Source organism: Camelus dromedarius, chromosome 13 (assembly GCF_036321535.1).
Source record: "Camelus dromedarius isolate mCamDro1 chromosome 13, mCamDro1.pat, whole genome shotgun sequence".
In the NCBI taxonomy this organism is placed as follows: Eukaryota; Metazoa; Chordata; class Mammalia; order Artiodactyla; family Camelidae; genus Camelus; species Camelus dromedarius.
The window spans coordinates 28,948,320-28,962,957 of record NC_087448.1 but is presented as its reverse complement, the minus strand read 5'-3'; the positions used below and the strand labels follow the sequence as shown (position 1 = coordinate 28,962,957).

Genomic DNA, 14,638 nt, shown 5'->3' with positions numbered 1-14,638 from the left:
AAGACAGGAGGTTCAGCATTAGAAGCTGCCCAGAAGAAGCTGGCTGCACCAGGCCTAAGGGATCCATGGGGCGGCAGTGAAGCTTGGAGAGACATGGGTGGCTTTGCAAATGATGCTTCTCTTGTCGGTGCAGTATTAAAAGGATTCAAATGGGGATTTGCTGCATTTGTGGTAGCTGCAGGGGCTGAATATTTCCCAGAGTCCTGGAAAAGAGAAGCATCACTGAACTTTCTGCTTTTGGCCCAGAGGAGGCCAAGGTGCAACTTCGGTCCTGAATCTGGGTTCATCCAACACCAGCCACCTCCACCATGCCACCTAAGTTTGACCCCAGTGAGATCAAAGTCGTATACCTGAGGTGGACCAGTGGAGAAGTCAGTGCCACATCTGCCTTTGCCCCCAAGATCGGTCCCCTGGGTCTGTCTCCAAAAAAAGGTTGGTGATGACATCACCAAGGCAACTGGTGATTGGAAATGTCTGAGGATTACAGTGAAACTGACCATTCAGAACAGACAGGCCCGGACTGAGGTGGTACCTTCTGCTTTGCCTTGATCATCAAAGCCCTCAAGGAACCACCAAGGGACAGAAAGAAGCAGAAAAGCATTAAGCACAGTGGAAACATCGCTTTTGATGAGATTGTCAACATTGCCTGACAGATGTAGCACTGATCTCTAGCTAGAGAGCTCTCCGGAACCATTAAAGAGATCCTGGGGACTGCCCAGTCTGTGGGCTGCAATGTTGATGGCCACCCTCATGACATCATAGAGGACATCAACAGTGGCACGGTGGAATGCCCAGTGAGTTAAGAACTACAAAGGAAAATGATGTAATAAAGGGTTATTTGGCAACCAAAGGAAAAAAAAAAAAAGCATCTCTGAAGATAATACCTGGAAGTATCTTTTAATGACTTAACTCTCTTATGAAAAGATTTCTTCACTGTGGCTTACTTATCTGTGTTTGTCCCTTAAAGAATACAATTTAATAAAGTAAGAAAACATGACCAAAAACCCCACTGTGAACTATATGTTATTAGTCTCATCTTATAGATAACGAAACTGAGACTTACAGAACACAAGTTGAATTCACAGAAACATATTTTATCTTTTTTATTTTTTGATTAAAATGCATTTTAATTCTTAAATTTGGAAAATAGTGTTTTTTAAATTTACTTCCTCCTCTCTCCATTTCGTGTGTGGGTGTGTGTGTGTGAGTGTGTGTGTGTGTTGCATCACTGTATTTTATTTTGCAGTTACCTGGGGGAAGATCCTACACAGATATAATATTAACGTACACAGAAGCATATTCTAAATCAGAAGTACATGCCGACAGCACCAAAATGGTTTTATTTCTGTCACCGACAACATGCACAGCAATGCAATTGTATCATTTGTTTGGTTTCCTTAAATATTTCTTGAGTATGCATTAAAAATATATGTTTACATTTAAGAAACGTAAGACATTAAAAAGTCCTCTGTAAACACAACTCCTTCTCAATATATTTTCCTGCTTTGTTTTGTACATAAATAACATAATCTACAAAACCATAAATAAAACTGTTAACTCTTATGACCTAAGAGTATGTACAAATTTTCGAGCTTGACAAGTTTTCTCTTTATGATTTTATATAAATAACAACATGCATTATTTGCAATGTTTTTTAATCAAATAGGTGACTTACAATCACAAGTTTCATTGTCTCCCTAACAGTTCTCCCAATATAATAGACCTTCAGTGCACTGGGTAAAGATGCCATGCATTTAAAAAGTCAAAATGGTCAAAAAACTAGATTTTTAAAACAGAGCAGAAGGTGACCATTTAATATGACTAAGCCTTATTAAAGTCACTTCAGTTTGTACGAAGAACAAAAAATGCTACCGAAGAGTATATGCTTGTACTGTCAATTTAAATGGAGGCTAACAACGTCTAAAAAAAGCAGATTAAATTCATATGAGTCTTGGGGAAAATATTCTATTGAGATTCTGCTACAGGAACAGAATCAATGCTATCCTAAGTTTCCTAAAATTTATTTTGAACCATCACTTCAATTAGTTAAAACTTTCAGGGTAAAAATAATGACACACAAAGATGATATCAGAAAGGCATATTTAGAATTCCTGATAAAGAACATTTGATTATTTAGTTTTTGTTTAATGACTAGAAATCTTTATTCCTTCAGAAAATAACGTATTTGTTGAATGACACCACCTACTTAGTGATTTACCAGATAACCACACAAGATACATTAGGTAAGCACTCAAATTATTTTTATATAACAAAAGTAAAAAGAAATTTTCATGTTGCAAATGTTTCACTATGCATTATTTTTTTGAGGCCGTGATTTAAAGAGTGTAAAACTTAGAAAGAAAAACATTCTGTTAATACTCTCACTAAATTTAAATGATTCAAATCAAATAATACTAAGCTAAACAATGTCCTTACTTTTAAAATCTGAGTTTCTAAAAGCTGTATTTTTCAATCAACTCAAAGATGATCTGCTTCATACTATTAACTGCCAAACTTTAAAAAACTAAATATTCTTTGTTACAGAGCAGATTACAATACATGTTTTCTTATAAAAAACAAGATTCTTATATACCTAATGAATCTAAAAACAAGATTCTTATATACCTAATGAATCTAAATCAAAATCCACAAATGGTAGCTGAAATTCTGTCAACTTTCAGCTTTATACAACATAAATCCACAGTTATTTTGCATAAACAATTCAAAATTAAAGTTTATAATGGAAATGTCAACCAGTCCTAACTACAACATTACCACTGACAGGGTCTATGATATTTCCACCAGGCACAACAGATGTGCGCACATGACAGACAGACTGCTCAGAAAATTAAAGCTATCAGAGCTATAAATAAGGAATACATAAATATGAACACAGCAATGCCAAAGCATTAGAGCTGTTAAAGGAAGGTAAGATGTGGTGTAAACACAACTGATAGTTCTCTCTGGAAGCCACTTTCCACTGATTCATAAAGCTATGGTTTGGTAATTCTTTTAAAAAGGAAAATGTTTCTACACGGCTGCATGCAGCAATTTCATTGTACGTTCTTGACTGCAACGTGATCTTCAGTCGTCTGGCAGAGCCTGACAAACCTCATCAGGATTTCTTCAGAAAGTCAGCTTGTCATATTTTCAGCGGCCTAGAACAAGAAAGTAAGATTCATTATAACAAAACCATGGAAAGAGAGACAATGTGGAAATAAATTTGTCAATACTGCACTGTCATTAACAGACAATTCCTCCCCCATGTATACTAAACCACTCTTATCAGAATAATGCAGTGGTTTTCACTTTTTGCAGTCCATTATTAGAACTACCATTTGAACTGACTGCTAGGCTAACAGCAGAAAACTCGTACATAATCTTAAATGATAGTTAATGTAAAAACATACTGCTACTGGAAAAATTTAACTTACAGAAGATCTTATCCACATGGTGGTCTTTATTAGTTTGTTTCCGTATGTTTCATTACAGTGTGAAAAGGAGTTTAAGAATGAAAAAGACCTTTCTGTGATGTTGTAAGGTGAAGAAAAAAGGGCAAAAGAGTAACAATAAACACATGGCTAATTCTGCATCACCTAAACCACCAACCCAACTGTTTACTTTCCCTAATTATTCTGTAGAAATTCCCAGACACCATTATCATTCATCGGTTTGTGATTTGGTATGTATTTCTAAAAGGTAAGGATTTAAACAAGCAATTTCTTAATGCCACATATGGAAATGTTGAGTTTAAGTAAGTTTAATTTTAGAAATACATCGTAAACTTTTCATTCATTTACATTTCAACGTCCTAATTAAAACTTGCTTTTTAAAGTTCAGTTTAAGTTCAGAGGTCTTTCAAAAAAATCCCTTGAGATACTGGGAAAATTGTAGGTAACTAAATCAGAAACAGTCTTGTCAACACACTCTCTCTTGTTTTCCTATATGGCTGGCTATTCTAAATTAGCCTTTCCCTTCTTTGGGCTTACTATTCATGAGAATAAGAACCTAGTTTGAAAAAATTTCCCCTTGTTCAAAAGGTTTCTTCCTTCTTTTGATCCTTATGGGTTCCTATGTTAGCTCTAGTCACACACTCTGGAAGCACTGTCTTCTTCCTAACCCCTTTCTCAGTATCCTCCACTGCAAAGATGAACTACTAAACATAACTATAGGATTTTTTTAAAAATTAAAATACTTTAACTTATAACGCAGTTTTAATTTGTCTTGTCCCATTCCATCTTCATACTAATTTTAGATGTTCCCCTCCAAGATACAATGCAACAAGTGTTTTCACTTTAAGTAAGCCATCAACCTGCCATCAATGTTACATGGGTGCAGAACTACTTTCCAAGTGAAAGGACAGCAGTGGCATCCTGGAGATCTCCACAGTGACTGGTCAGCCTTAAAGACACCAGAAATGTGTAAGCATCAGCTCTGGGAGAAACCAACATTAGCAGTCTTCTCTTCCATGCTTTCCTTTTCTGTGCACATTTATTTCCTCCTTTGGGTGGATGGGTGGGGACATGAGACTGATTTCATTCCTCATGTCTCTGCCAACCACAAATTCTACAGCTTCAACATCCTCGTGCTGCAGGGAACCTTCATACACAGTGAGAAGGCACATTACCCATTCTAAGGTATCAGTGATGGTGCCGGCCAGCCACAAAAGAAGGGGCAAGGAATACATCAACAATAGTGTAACTCAAGGTACCACAGCATGAAAGTAGAAAATACAGGAAACTAGGTTCTGTGCAGAATTTCTGAAATCACAAGATGTAAACGACTGTTTAAATATAAATACTAGCATTGAGAAGACCATACAAAAATATAATGTTGATAAAAGTATCATTCATAGAAAAGAAGTCTATTTTTTTTAAATGCACCCAATTAATCCTATTTATGCTGTGAAAGATGCACATAAGGCGACCTATCTATTGCTGTTAAGAAATTTATCTAACTGGCCAACACACGACTAGCTACGTTTACTATAAATGATTTAAATATAAATATGTAAACCTGTGAAAGACAAAGTAACAAACAAAATTGTTATAGTCTGCATAGTTAAAGAACAAAAGAAAAAACTGCATGTTTCCGACCAACAATTCCTTTCAGTGTTTCATCATGTCCTCAGTTTGTACCGTCCAGTCTAAAACAGAGACCAGTACCATACAATTAAATTCTAACTACTAGGATTTCCAGGTAAAGACAGTAGAATGCAGCAAGAAGAGTTTCTCTTTACCCTACTTTTCATACCCAAATAAACAAAAAGTATGAGAAAAAATTCATGAGCAGCAACCACACAAAAAAGAGAGAACGACCTTATGTGTATAAAATCTGCGAGGGGAGGGGGCGGTTAAGGAAAGGCAGGTGTGGCTCAGTGCAGCTCTGAACCAACAGGCCCCCAGCCCGACCCAACAGCAGCAGTTAAGAGAGAACAGACTTTGTTAGAGAGGCAACCTGAGAAAGGTTACTCTTTTTTAATTCAATGAAAATTAAAGGATAACGTTTCTGTTTTCAAAGTAGCATGAGGCTATCCAGAATGGTGTTCACCACACATTATCAGCGGACATCTCTTGGGTGATCTTGAATGATATTTTTGTCTCCTCCTTTGTATTTTTTAATTGAAGTATTTTAAAACTATGAGCATGTATTTTTATAAAAATTATACAGATTTCAAAAATTCATTTAAAGAAAGCAAGGAGAAGTTCTAATTAACATTTCTTCTTTGCTGGCAGCTCTTCAGGATCTTCTCCCCACCTAGTGTTAAGTTAATGGGAAAAATGCATTTTAAGATGCTTTGTGTGTGTGTGTGAGACTGATTTTCCATTCAAATGGGCAACATTTTCTGATTTTTGTTCAACTCTGCCTTTGCCTTCACAGCTCACTACGATCCACTGGATGTGGAATAACCAGGATCTGAAAACTGAAAAAGCTATTTTAAACAGGTATGTCTCAATCTCCTCTCCTATAACCTTGGGCTTTATTCTAAGAAAATGGTCTGCCAAAACACTTCTGTCATCTCTCTTGCACCTTCCCAGCTAGGTCATTTGCCTCTGGTTCCTTCATAGCACTCAAACTGCATTCCATACAAAAATCTCTTCCGAGTCTGCCTCTCTATTCTCTTTCAAACTCCGAGAGTTGAACAAAAATTCTTACGGTTGTGGAAGATGTGTATCAAATAACTCCTCTTGCACTACAACTGCAGAAATTTACTGATGAAAGCATATATAAACCTGGAAATAAAATCACCCCGGATTTTCAATCAGAGTGTATACAAACAAGAGAGGGAACACTCTTCCTGTTCCCAATCTCAGCAATTAAAAGATGGTGAATTTGAATTTGAAAAAAGGTGGTCCTCTGGGTCCACGTTGGCAGTGCAGCCCAAGTGGCCTTGGCAGTGCCCTGGCCTCTGAGCTACTCCCTCCCTTTTCTTGAGGAAGGAACACATGTTCACAGCCGGGTAGCTCTATCAGCTAGTTTCCGGCAGACGGAATCCCAGAAGTCTGACAGTGTTTCCTTCACTTTGTCCTGGACTGGTCCCTTTCAGTCCAAGCTGGCAAGGTTTTGTGCTGAGATGGCGACCGCATCTGAGACACACAACCTAATCTCTACACCAAAAGGCTGCCCAGCCACACTCTTCGTCTTCTTTCCAGAGCATGTTATCTGAGTAGGCTGAGAATTTCCCAAAGCAAGTGCTGGTTCCTTTTTACTGACCAGTTCCTTCCTCAATTTCTCATTCTCTTACATTTTACCACAAGCAGCAAGGAGAAATCAGGCTGCACTTTCCATACTTTTTCTGGAAATTTCCTCAGCTAAATATCCAAGTCATTACTTACAGGTTTTATTTTCCTTCCAATAGAACATAATTTAGCCAAATGCTCTTTACAGCAAGGACGGCCTTTCCTTCAGTGTCCAGCAACCCATTCGTCATTTCCCTCTAAGAGCTCACCAGAAGCACCTTTAACATTCGTATTTCTAGCAAGATTCTGTTCGTAATGATGTAGGTACTCACTAAGATGACTGGTGCTCTCTCTTCTTTCTGAGCTCTCACCAGAATCACCTTTAACATCTACAGCTCTACCAAGAGTCTCTTCATGGCAACCTACTATAGTGAAAAAGAGTATGAAAAGGAATATGCTGGCCACTGGAAATTAACACAACATTGTAAATCAACTATACTTCAATTTTAAAAAATTTAAAAAAAAAGTGCAATCTAGATTTTCTCTATCAGGCACCTTAAAACTTCCCAATCTCTATCCATTACCCACTTCCAAGGTCAAGTCCACACTTTCAGGTATTTCTTACAGCAGCACTCTACTTCCCAGTAGTAAATCTGTACTAAATTCCTCAGGCTGCCATAGCAAAGTACCACCAACAGGGTAGCTTACAACAACAGAAATTTATTCTCTCATGGGAGGCAGAGGTCCAAAGTCAGGGTGTCAGCAGGGCCACCCTCTCTCTGAAGGCCCCAGCACAGGAGCCCTCCTTGGCTCTTTCCAGCTTCTGGCCACTGCCAACAAGTCTTCTTTGGTTTGTAGACTCCATTACTCCAGTCTCTGCCTCTCTCATCACACAGCTTTCTCTCCTCTGTGTCCGTGTCTTCCCATGGAGTTCTCTTTGTGCATCTGTGTCCAAATTTCCCTTGTCTTCTAAGACATTGGTCATAAATCCATCATGATCTCATCTTACTTTGATTATACCTACAGATACACTATCTCCAAATAAGGTCATATTCACAAATACCAGACATGAGCATATCTTTTGGGGGTCAGACTCAATTTTACGCACAATACAAGGAAAATTCTTAACACAATTGGAGAATTCTAAGAAAAGTGGTCCATGATTCATAATAGTAGCAAACTTGGGGATCTGAACATATGCTACTAAGCTCCAGGTCCTCAGACTGGTGTTCAGAATTTCTCCTGATGATGACAGACGCTAGTTTAATCATGTTTAGAAGCTTTCACATTACTTCATCATTAATCATTTCCTAAACAAAAGCACCTTTATTTAGAATGAGTTAAAATACGAATCTCTACCTTTAATGCTTCAGTGGCCTTGCGAAGTTCCTTAATAACTGACGATAAAGCTTCTGGGTTAATTCCTTGTTCACAAAGCCGGACACATATAGACAGGGTTTCCATATCTAATCCAGTATTCAGAATTCTTGAAATCTCAAGCAGAACTGGGAAAAAGACAGAATATTTAAAAAACAAAATCTTACATTTTAAAACGTGCACATAATACTTCTGTTTTTAATTCGTGTAATACTGCGTAATACCGAAGAGCCAGCAAAGCATCCCTGGATTTGGAAACTGGTGTGCAATACTGCCCTGCCCTTACTTAGCTCTAGGAACTTAAAAATAAATGTACCAACCTCTGTCCACATAACTGCTTTTTACATCTTGGTTTGTATTCTGCCACTCATTTAATATCTACCTAAACTTTACACCTCATCATCAAGATGATTCTGAGCACTTCCTCACTTTTTAGTATTCTTTTACTGTGTAATTTAATTAGTCATGTAATATTCCATTTTATGGAATATTTTATGTATAGCATTACACATTACTCAACCACTCTGCTATTTTGTTAGGTGGGTCTCATGTTTCCCCCATTAAAATAACACTGCGATAAACATCTGTATATACTATCTTAATTTTATCAGAATAAATTCCTAGAAGTGAAATGGCTCAATTAGTAATATACATAACTAAGGCTTTAAAAATATTTCAAAAATATTATAGTGTGACAGAGCAATCATGTTTACTTATATTTTTATAAAATATAAGCTTATACTTTTTAACTTCATTTTTGTAGTACTTCATTTTATTGCAGTTTATAAAAGTATCTGCCCTTGATATGAGAAGCACCAGCATGCAGAACCACAGGATGTAAATACACTGGCTCCATTAAACTTTGTTTTATGATGGCTGTTTCCCAGAGCGTGTTTAAAAGTTTTTAAATGTATGGTCAACGTGTTATCTGTTGTTTCCTGTATCACTCTCCCTTGGCATTATGCTTAGAAAGTTATTCCCCATGCCAAGATTATGTAATTATTCACCAGTATTCCCTTCCAGCTCCTGAAAGTTTATTCCCAACCCCATCCTTGCCCCCATGAACATAAAAACATAACTCTCTGGAGTCTGGGTAGAAGACAGAATCTCTAACTTTTCCTTCCAGAATGAAGTTAGTTGCCCCAATACTATATATTGAAGGATCTATCCTTTGATCACTCAAGTAAGATGCCATCTTTATCACATAGGAAAATTCCCATATGGCTATGAATTTGTTGCATGTCTGTCTTTTGTCAAAGTGACAATTGTAATTACTACCTTCACATTGCATGTAGTAGGTTAAAGATACCTCTGTTACCGTTCTTTATCATAAATGCTTTTATCCCCTTGGTGAACTTAAAAATAGATCCAGGAACAAATTCCATTTGGATTCTGATTTGAATTGCATGAAAACTACACATTACTTGAGGATGGATAAACAAGTTAATATTCAGTCATCTATTAATTTAAGTCTAAGTCCTTCTGAAAACTTTTATAGTATTCATGACGTTCACGATATGGGCCCCTCCACTTTTTCATATCTGAAATTCATTTTCATCTCCAGGTTAACGTTACTCTTTTAAGAAACATTTATCTTCCATTTCACTACTTAACTTTTTGAACACACGGAGTATCTGAGAATCGTTCTAATGTATCCATCTGCTAATCCTAACATTTGTGTCAGTTGTGGGTCTGTTCCAACTGATTAAAATTTTCTCCTTCCCATGGGTCATATTTTTCTATTTTGCATACCTAATAATTTCTGACTAGATGCCAAACACTAAATTCTCCCTTGTTAGGTGCTGGGTATTTCTGTATTTCTACACATACTCTTGAGCTTTGTACTGAGATAGTTGTTGGGAAGCAGTTTGATCCTTTTGGGTCTTTTAAGACTCATCAGTCGGGACCAGAGCCCCGTTGAGCATAGTGCTAATTATTACTCACACAATGTCTTGTGAGTTACGAAGTTTTCCACTCTGGCTGGTGGATACAGGCACTACTCCCAGTCCTGTGTGAGCTTGGTGTACTGTTTCCTTTAATGCTTTCGAGTGGCTGCTTCCCAACTCTTTCGGTACCTTCCTTGCACACATCAATGCTCTGCTGGATACTGCAGATCTGCAGAACTCTCTGGGTGCAGCTCTTTCCCCTCAGGCACCCTGCAAATTCTACTTGCCTTGGTCTCCCTGGACTCAAAGCTTCTTCTGCTCAATTCGGGGTGTCCGCTGGGTTCTGCCTGAGTTCCTCCCCCTCCCCCCACTGCATTGTGGCCTGGAAACTCTGAAGGCAGGAAGCTGGGGCAACTGTCTGGCTCATGTGTCTCCTGCCCCTCAGGGATCACTGTCCTTCACTGCCTGTTGCCCAGTGTCTTGAAAGCCACTGTTTTGGATGTTTTGCCCGGGTTCTGCTGGTTGGTTCAGGGAGGAGGGTAAATCCAGTGCCTGTTACTCCAGCTTGGCTAGAAGCTGACAGCTCTTTTTCCGTTTTCATGTCTTCGGTTTTGATATTCCAGCATTCTAATACTTTGTTTTTCAGCTGTATTCAGGATGTTATTCATGGTATCTGCTGAATTTATTTCAATAACTATTTTAAGATTTCTGTTCCCTACCCCAAATAATCACTTGTTCTGGTTTCACAGCTAAATGCTTATTTATAACCACTTCTTATTTGGTGGCTGTTTCTGCCTTTATCTATTGGAGGCTGTGTTCTTATCTTTAGCCATTTTTGAGACTTTGTTTTCTGTTTTTTCATAGAATCAAGCAGTGAAAGAGAATTAAATGTGCTCTCTAGGGGCAGACGACCTGGGTGAAGATTCCACTTTCATTACTCACAAGGCAAGGTCACCACTCTGGATCTTTCTTTCATCACTCTGTAAAATGGGGATAATAGTTCTATTTATTTTACAGGATGGTTGTCAGGATTAAAGGATACACATAGAATGGTGCTGGGCATATGGTGGTGCTCAATAAAAAAGGTTAGCTGTTACTACTACTTTATTTCTCCCTTTTTTTTTGCTTCCCATATTAGTTGTTTGTTTATATTTTTATCTACTTTAGGTGCTCTGTGATTTGGGGCTAAAAGCTCATCTTCCATAGGGGATTTCTCTTGGACGTCCTCACACTGGTGGACCCTAGTGTGTCTTGCTTGGGTGGTCTCAGCCCTCTGGATCAGGGGCTTGTGAGAGCATCCTGGCTCCAGAGCCACAAGGGACACAAGGATGGTGATTCTCAATCCCAGGCCACGGCAGATGGCACCACTCTGGCCACCGGCCTGGCTCAGGCAGGGCAGCTTCCCCAGGTTTTGTTCCCTACCCCCTGCTGTGGATCTCATTGCTCCCTTCTCTGGGAGAACTTCTCTCTTTCTAACCAATGGAGAAGTCCTTTTCTCATTTTTGAATAGGGCTATGCTGATAATGGTATTTCAACATTATTTCCTGTCATTTTTATATGCTTGGGGCAGAAAAGTTTCAGCAAGTGCTCAAGCATGATCAGTTTTGATAGTGAATCATCACTATGTTTAATTTCAAGTCTTGACTGTTTTCCTAAATGGATTTCAACCACACTTTTGCATGTTCTGAGTGCTCAGTGCAAATACTCCAGGATATTACTTATTTGCATTTTGCAGTCAACCACCTTCATAAATTCTATCACAGCTTCTAATAGTTTTTCAGTTGACTCTCTTGTTTTCTACCCAAATCATCATTTCACCTACAAGTAACAGTTTCCTGTCCTTTCTGATAGTCTTTTTCCTCTATCCTGTGCTATTTGCTAAACGTTTCATATCAATATTTTTAAAAAACAGTAAAAGCAGGTATTTTCAGTTTCATTTAGAACATCTTTAACATTAATGTTAAGGATGAGGTTGGTTTCATTCAGCTATCTTTTGGCATGCTAAAAATGTAGAGTTTTCTTTGGCAAAGACTTTAAAATCAGGAAAAAAAAAACCTGAGTCTTAGCAATAACTTTTCATCAACCACTGAAACCACCAAGGAGCTTTTCTCCTCTGACCTGGTGAGGTAATACGTTATGTTGACCCACCATATTCACAGCTGAAGAACACTGAGCTTGAGAAATCCTTACTTTGATAATAAGCCATTAGCAAGCCTGATTTTTATCTGGAGGTAGATGTGACCTCATCCCTCACTGCTGCTCACTGTAAACACAACCCTGAGAAACAACAGGAGTAAAAAGCAGCCAAGGCCTTGTGTTCTTGGCATACAGAGCTCAGGGCTCATGGAATACGGCATCTCCCAACAGTGACACTGCATGACTTCTGAGGCTATGTGAAAAAGACAATATAGCTATCTCCTGACTCTCTTGAGATGCTCTCCCTTGGAATCCAGCCTCCAAGTGTAAGGAAATCCACATGTTCCAGACACCTGCCCCTGCTGGGGGCCCAGCGAACAGCCAGCTTCACCCAGCAAGTATGTGAGTGCGGAAGCCCTGAGATGCCCCCGACTCAGCACTGTCTACTGAACTGTGTGAGATACCCTCAAGGAGAACCATCTAGATGAGCCTGGGCCACACCCTCAGCTGGGAGAGGTCAGTACTGTGGTTTCAGGGCTCCCAGTTTGGGGTAACTAGAACACGCATTATGACCCTATTCCATCTCTCCAACTTGATCTCACCTCCCCAGGTCTTTGTCAATTCTCTCTCTCGAGTGTTCTCTGCATGGCAGACCCCCATCTAGAAATGCTCTGTTCCTTCTGGACTTCGTGCCTGTGCTGGTGCTGTTTTCCTCTGCCTTTTCTCTTCCTTGCCTACCACACCATCCCACCTTTCAGGTCCATCTTAGTACTAGCATGCGAGTTTTCTATTCAAATGGGATCCTGTGGCCATATAATTAAGGAACAGCTAACATAAGATAACTTGACTCGAAGTCAGGCCTTCATATACTCTCCATTCTATTCAAAATCCAGACTGGCCTCCAAGCAAAGATACAAGACAATAACACATACAGTTTCTATGTACACAGATCCACTCACAAAGTGAAGCTAATAAGCTGTGATACATCAAGGATAGAAAATTAGGCTGAATATGGTGTTAAGAACAAAAGTCCTCATAAGGAGGGGCTCCAACAGGAAGTGGAGCCCGTAGTGAAGGAGACAGAGACACCGCATGGAGGCTGACACTGCTTAGTGAGAATTCCATGTTTTGACAGAGACAGAGGCTGATGCGGGTATCCCCTGGAAAATGCAAAAAAGCAGTGTTCATCATCTATCAAACACTCACATACAGGTGGATGCAAATAAATTGAGGACAATGAAAGGAGTCTGCAAGTGGGATGACGTCTTATACACAAAAATAGCATTGTAACTATCTTCTAATGGTCACCTTTGAGACGATTTTCAGGTTCTCTCATTTAAATACTCACAATAACCGTAGAACGTAGTAACCTCCCTTTACAGAAAAAAAAAAAAAAGACGCAGGCTCAAAGATGTCTAATTAAGTAGCTTACCCAAGCCCACTGCCAGGAGTATAAAGTGGCAGAGCCAGCATCAAAGAGGAGAAAGAGGATAACGCTTTAAAAAAAGACAAAAAACTACTTGCAGGAAAGCTTTAACCCGTGCTCGGGGCTCAAAAACGGATAAATACACCCACAGACTCCCGACGCCGACATTACCCACTCCAAGACAAAACTGGGGCAATGCTGATTAAAGCGGCAACTTGTTCATTCACCAGATATTTCAAATGCGCCTGCTGAAGTGCGAGGGACAAAGGATGTAGCGGTGACCATACACGCAAGGCCACGGTCCGCATCGGGCTTATTCTGGGGGGCTTCGGAGGAGCCCGGGCACCGGGCCTGGCGCGCAGGGTGGGCGTGGCGCTGGAGAGAGGCGTGGCGCGGGGAGGGGGCGCGGGAGGAGGAACGCGGGGACCCCGAGCGGGAGGAGGAACGTCCGGACCCCGCTTGGGAGAGGGGCGCAGCGCGGGGAGGGGCGCGGGACGAGCGCGCAGGAGGGACGGCGCGCGCACTGGGCTGACGTGGGGCCGGAACGCCACGCGCGCGACAAACTACGCCGGAGCAAAAAGACGACTATCAAAGGATGGGGCCCTCAGCCCAGCGGCCCTGGTGGGACTCTTGGGAGCATCTCCAAGGATGCCGATCGGGGCAGGGAGTGGACCTGAAGTCCTCGTGGGCACACCCCCGCCTGAGGGTCCTGGCGCTGGGGAGCCGAGGCAAGGTAAAGGGGGCGAAACGGGCACTCACCGTCCATGGTCTCCCTCACCGCATTCAGATTCGCTGCCGCCGCCGCCGCCGCCCCGGCGCCGCTGCTACCCGCCATGGCGGAGGCCCGGCGAGGCGGGGCGAAGGGCCTGACCCGGAACTGGAGCGCCTTCCTCTCTCCTGGGCAATCACACGGCGCGTCCCCCGCTCACGCCGGGCAGGCCCCGCCCCTCGCGCTCGTCGCCGGCGAGAGGCAGCGTTTATTTGAATTTGGAGCCTCGTTACTCAGCGGGGAAGGTGAAGCGAGGAGTTGCCATTCGAATTTACTACGCGGCCTCGACGCGATTGGCCGGTTCGCGGACAGCCGTGCGACGCGATTGGCCAGTCGCCCACAAGGCCCGTGCCCTGGTTGGCCT

General features: G+C 40.9%; 1 protein-coding gene and 1 pseudogene across 3 annotated transcripts; one reads left to right on the top strand and one right to left on the bottom strand.

The window, feature by feature from the left end:
- Positions 1–293: 293 nt before the first annotated feature.
- On the top strand, positions 294–803 carry LOC105088017 (large ribosomal subunit protein uL11-like; annotated as a pseudogene).
- A 510-nt stretch (positions 804–1,313) lies between these two features.
- Positions 1,314–14,502, bottom strand: MZT1 (mitotic spindle organizing protein 1). Of its 3 annotated transcripts, XR_010383597.1 has the most exons (4): positions 14,265–14,492; positions 8,040–8,185; positions 7,013–7,105; positions 1,314–3,158 (listed from the first exon to the last, which is right to left on the bottom strand). XR_010383597.1 is itself a non-coding variant. In XM_031466108.2 (3 exons), the coding sequence occupies exons 1-3, from the start codon at positions 14,338–14,340 to the stop codon at positions 3,135–3,137; spliced, it is 246 nt and encodes an 81-aa protein (XP_031321968.1). In that variant the 5' UTR covers positions 14,341–14,452; the 3' UTR covers positions 1,314–3,134. The 3 variants fall into 3 exon arrangements, 2 of the variants coding, with proteins under 2 accessions (XP_031321968.1, XP_064349165.1); XM_031466108.2 differs by lacking the exon at positions 7,013–7,105 and having other exon boundaries at positions 14,265–14,452; XM_064493095.1 differs by lacking the exons at positions 1,314–3,158; positions 7,013–7,105 and adding an exon at positions 7,381–7,649 and having other exon boundaries at positions 14,265–14,502.
- Positions 14,503–14,638: the final 136 nt, after the last annotated feature.

What these genes read in the sequence shown, in the direction of transcription:
- MZT1 (XM_064493095.1), bottom strand. Translation starts at nt 14,340, where the DNA reads ATGGCGGGTAGCAGCGGCGCCGGGGCGGCGGCGGCGGCGGCAGCGAAT. An exon ending in GGTGAGGGAGACCATGGACG is followed by an intron (nt 8,186 to 14,264) that starts GTGAGTGCCCGT and finishes TCTTTTTCCCAG; the next exon opens with TTCTGCTTGAGATTTCAAGA. An exon ending in AGGCCACTGAAGCATTAAAG is followed by an intron (nt 7,650 to 8,039) that starts GTAGAGATTCGT and finishes CCAATGTCTTAG; the next exon opens with AAGACAAGGGAAATTTGGAC.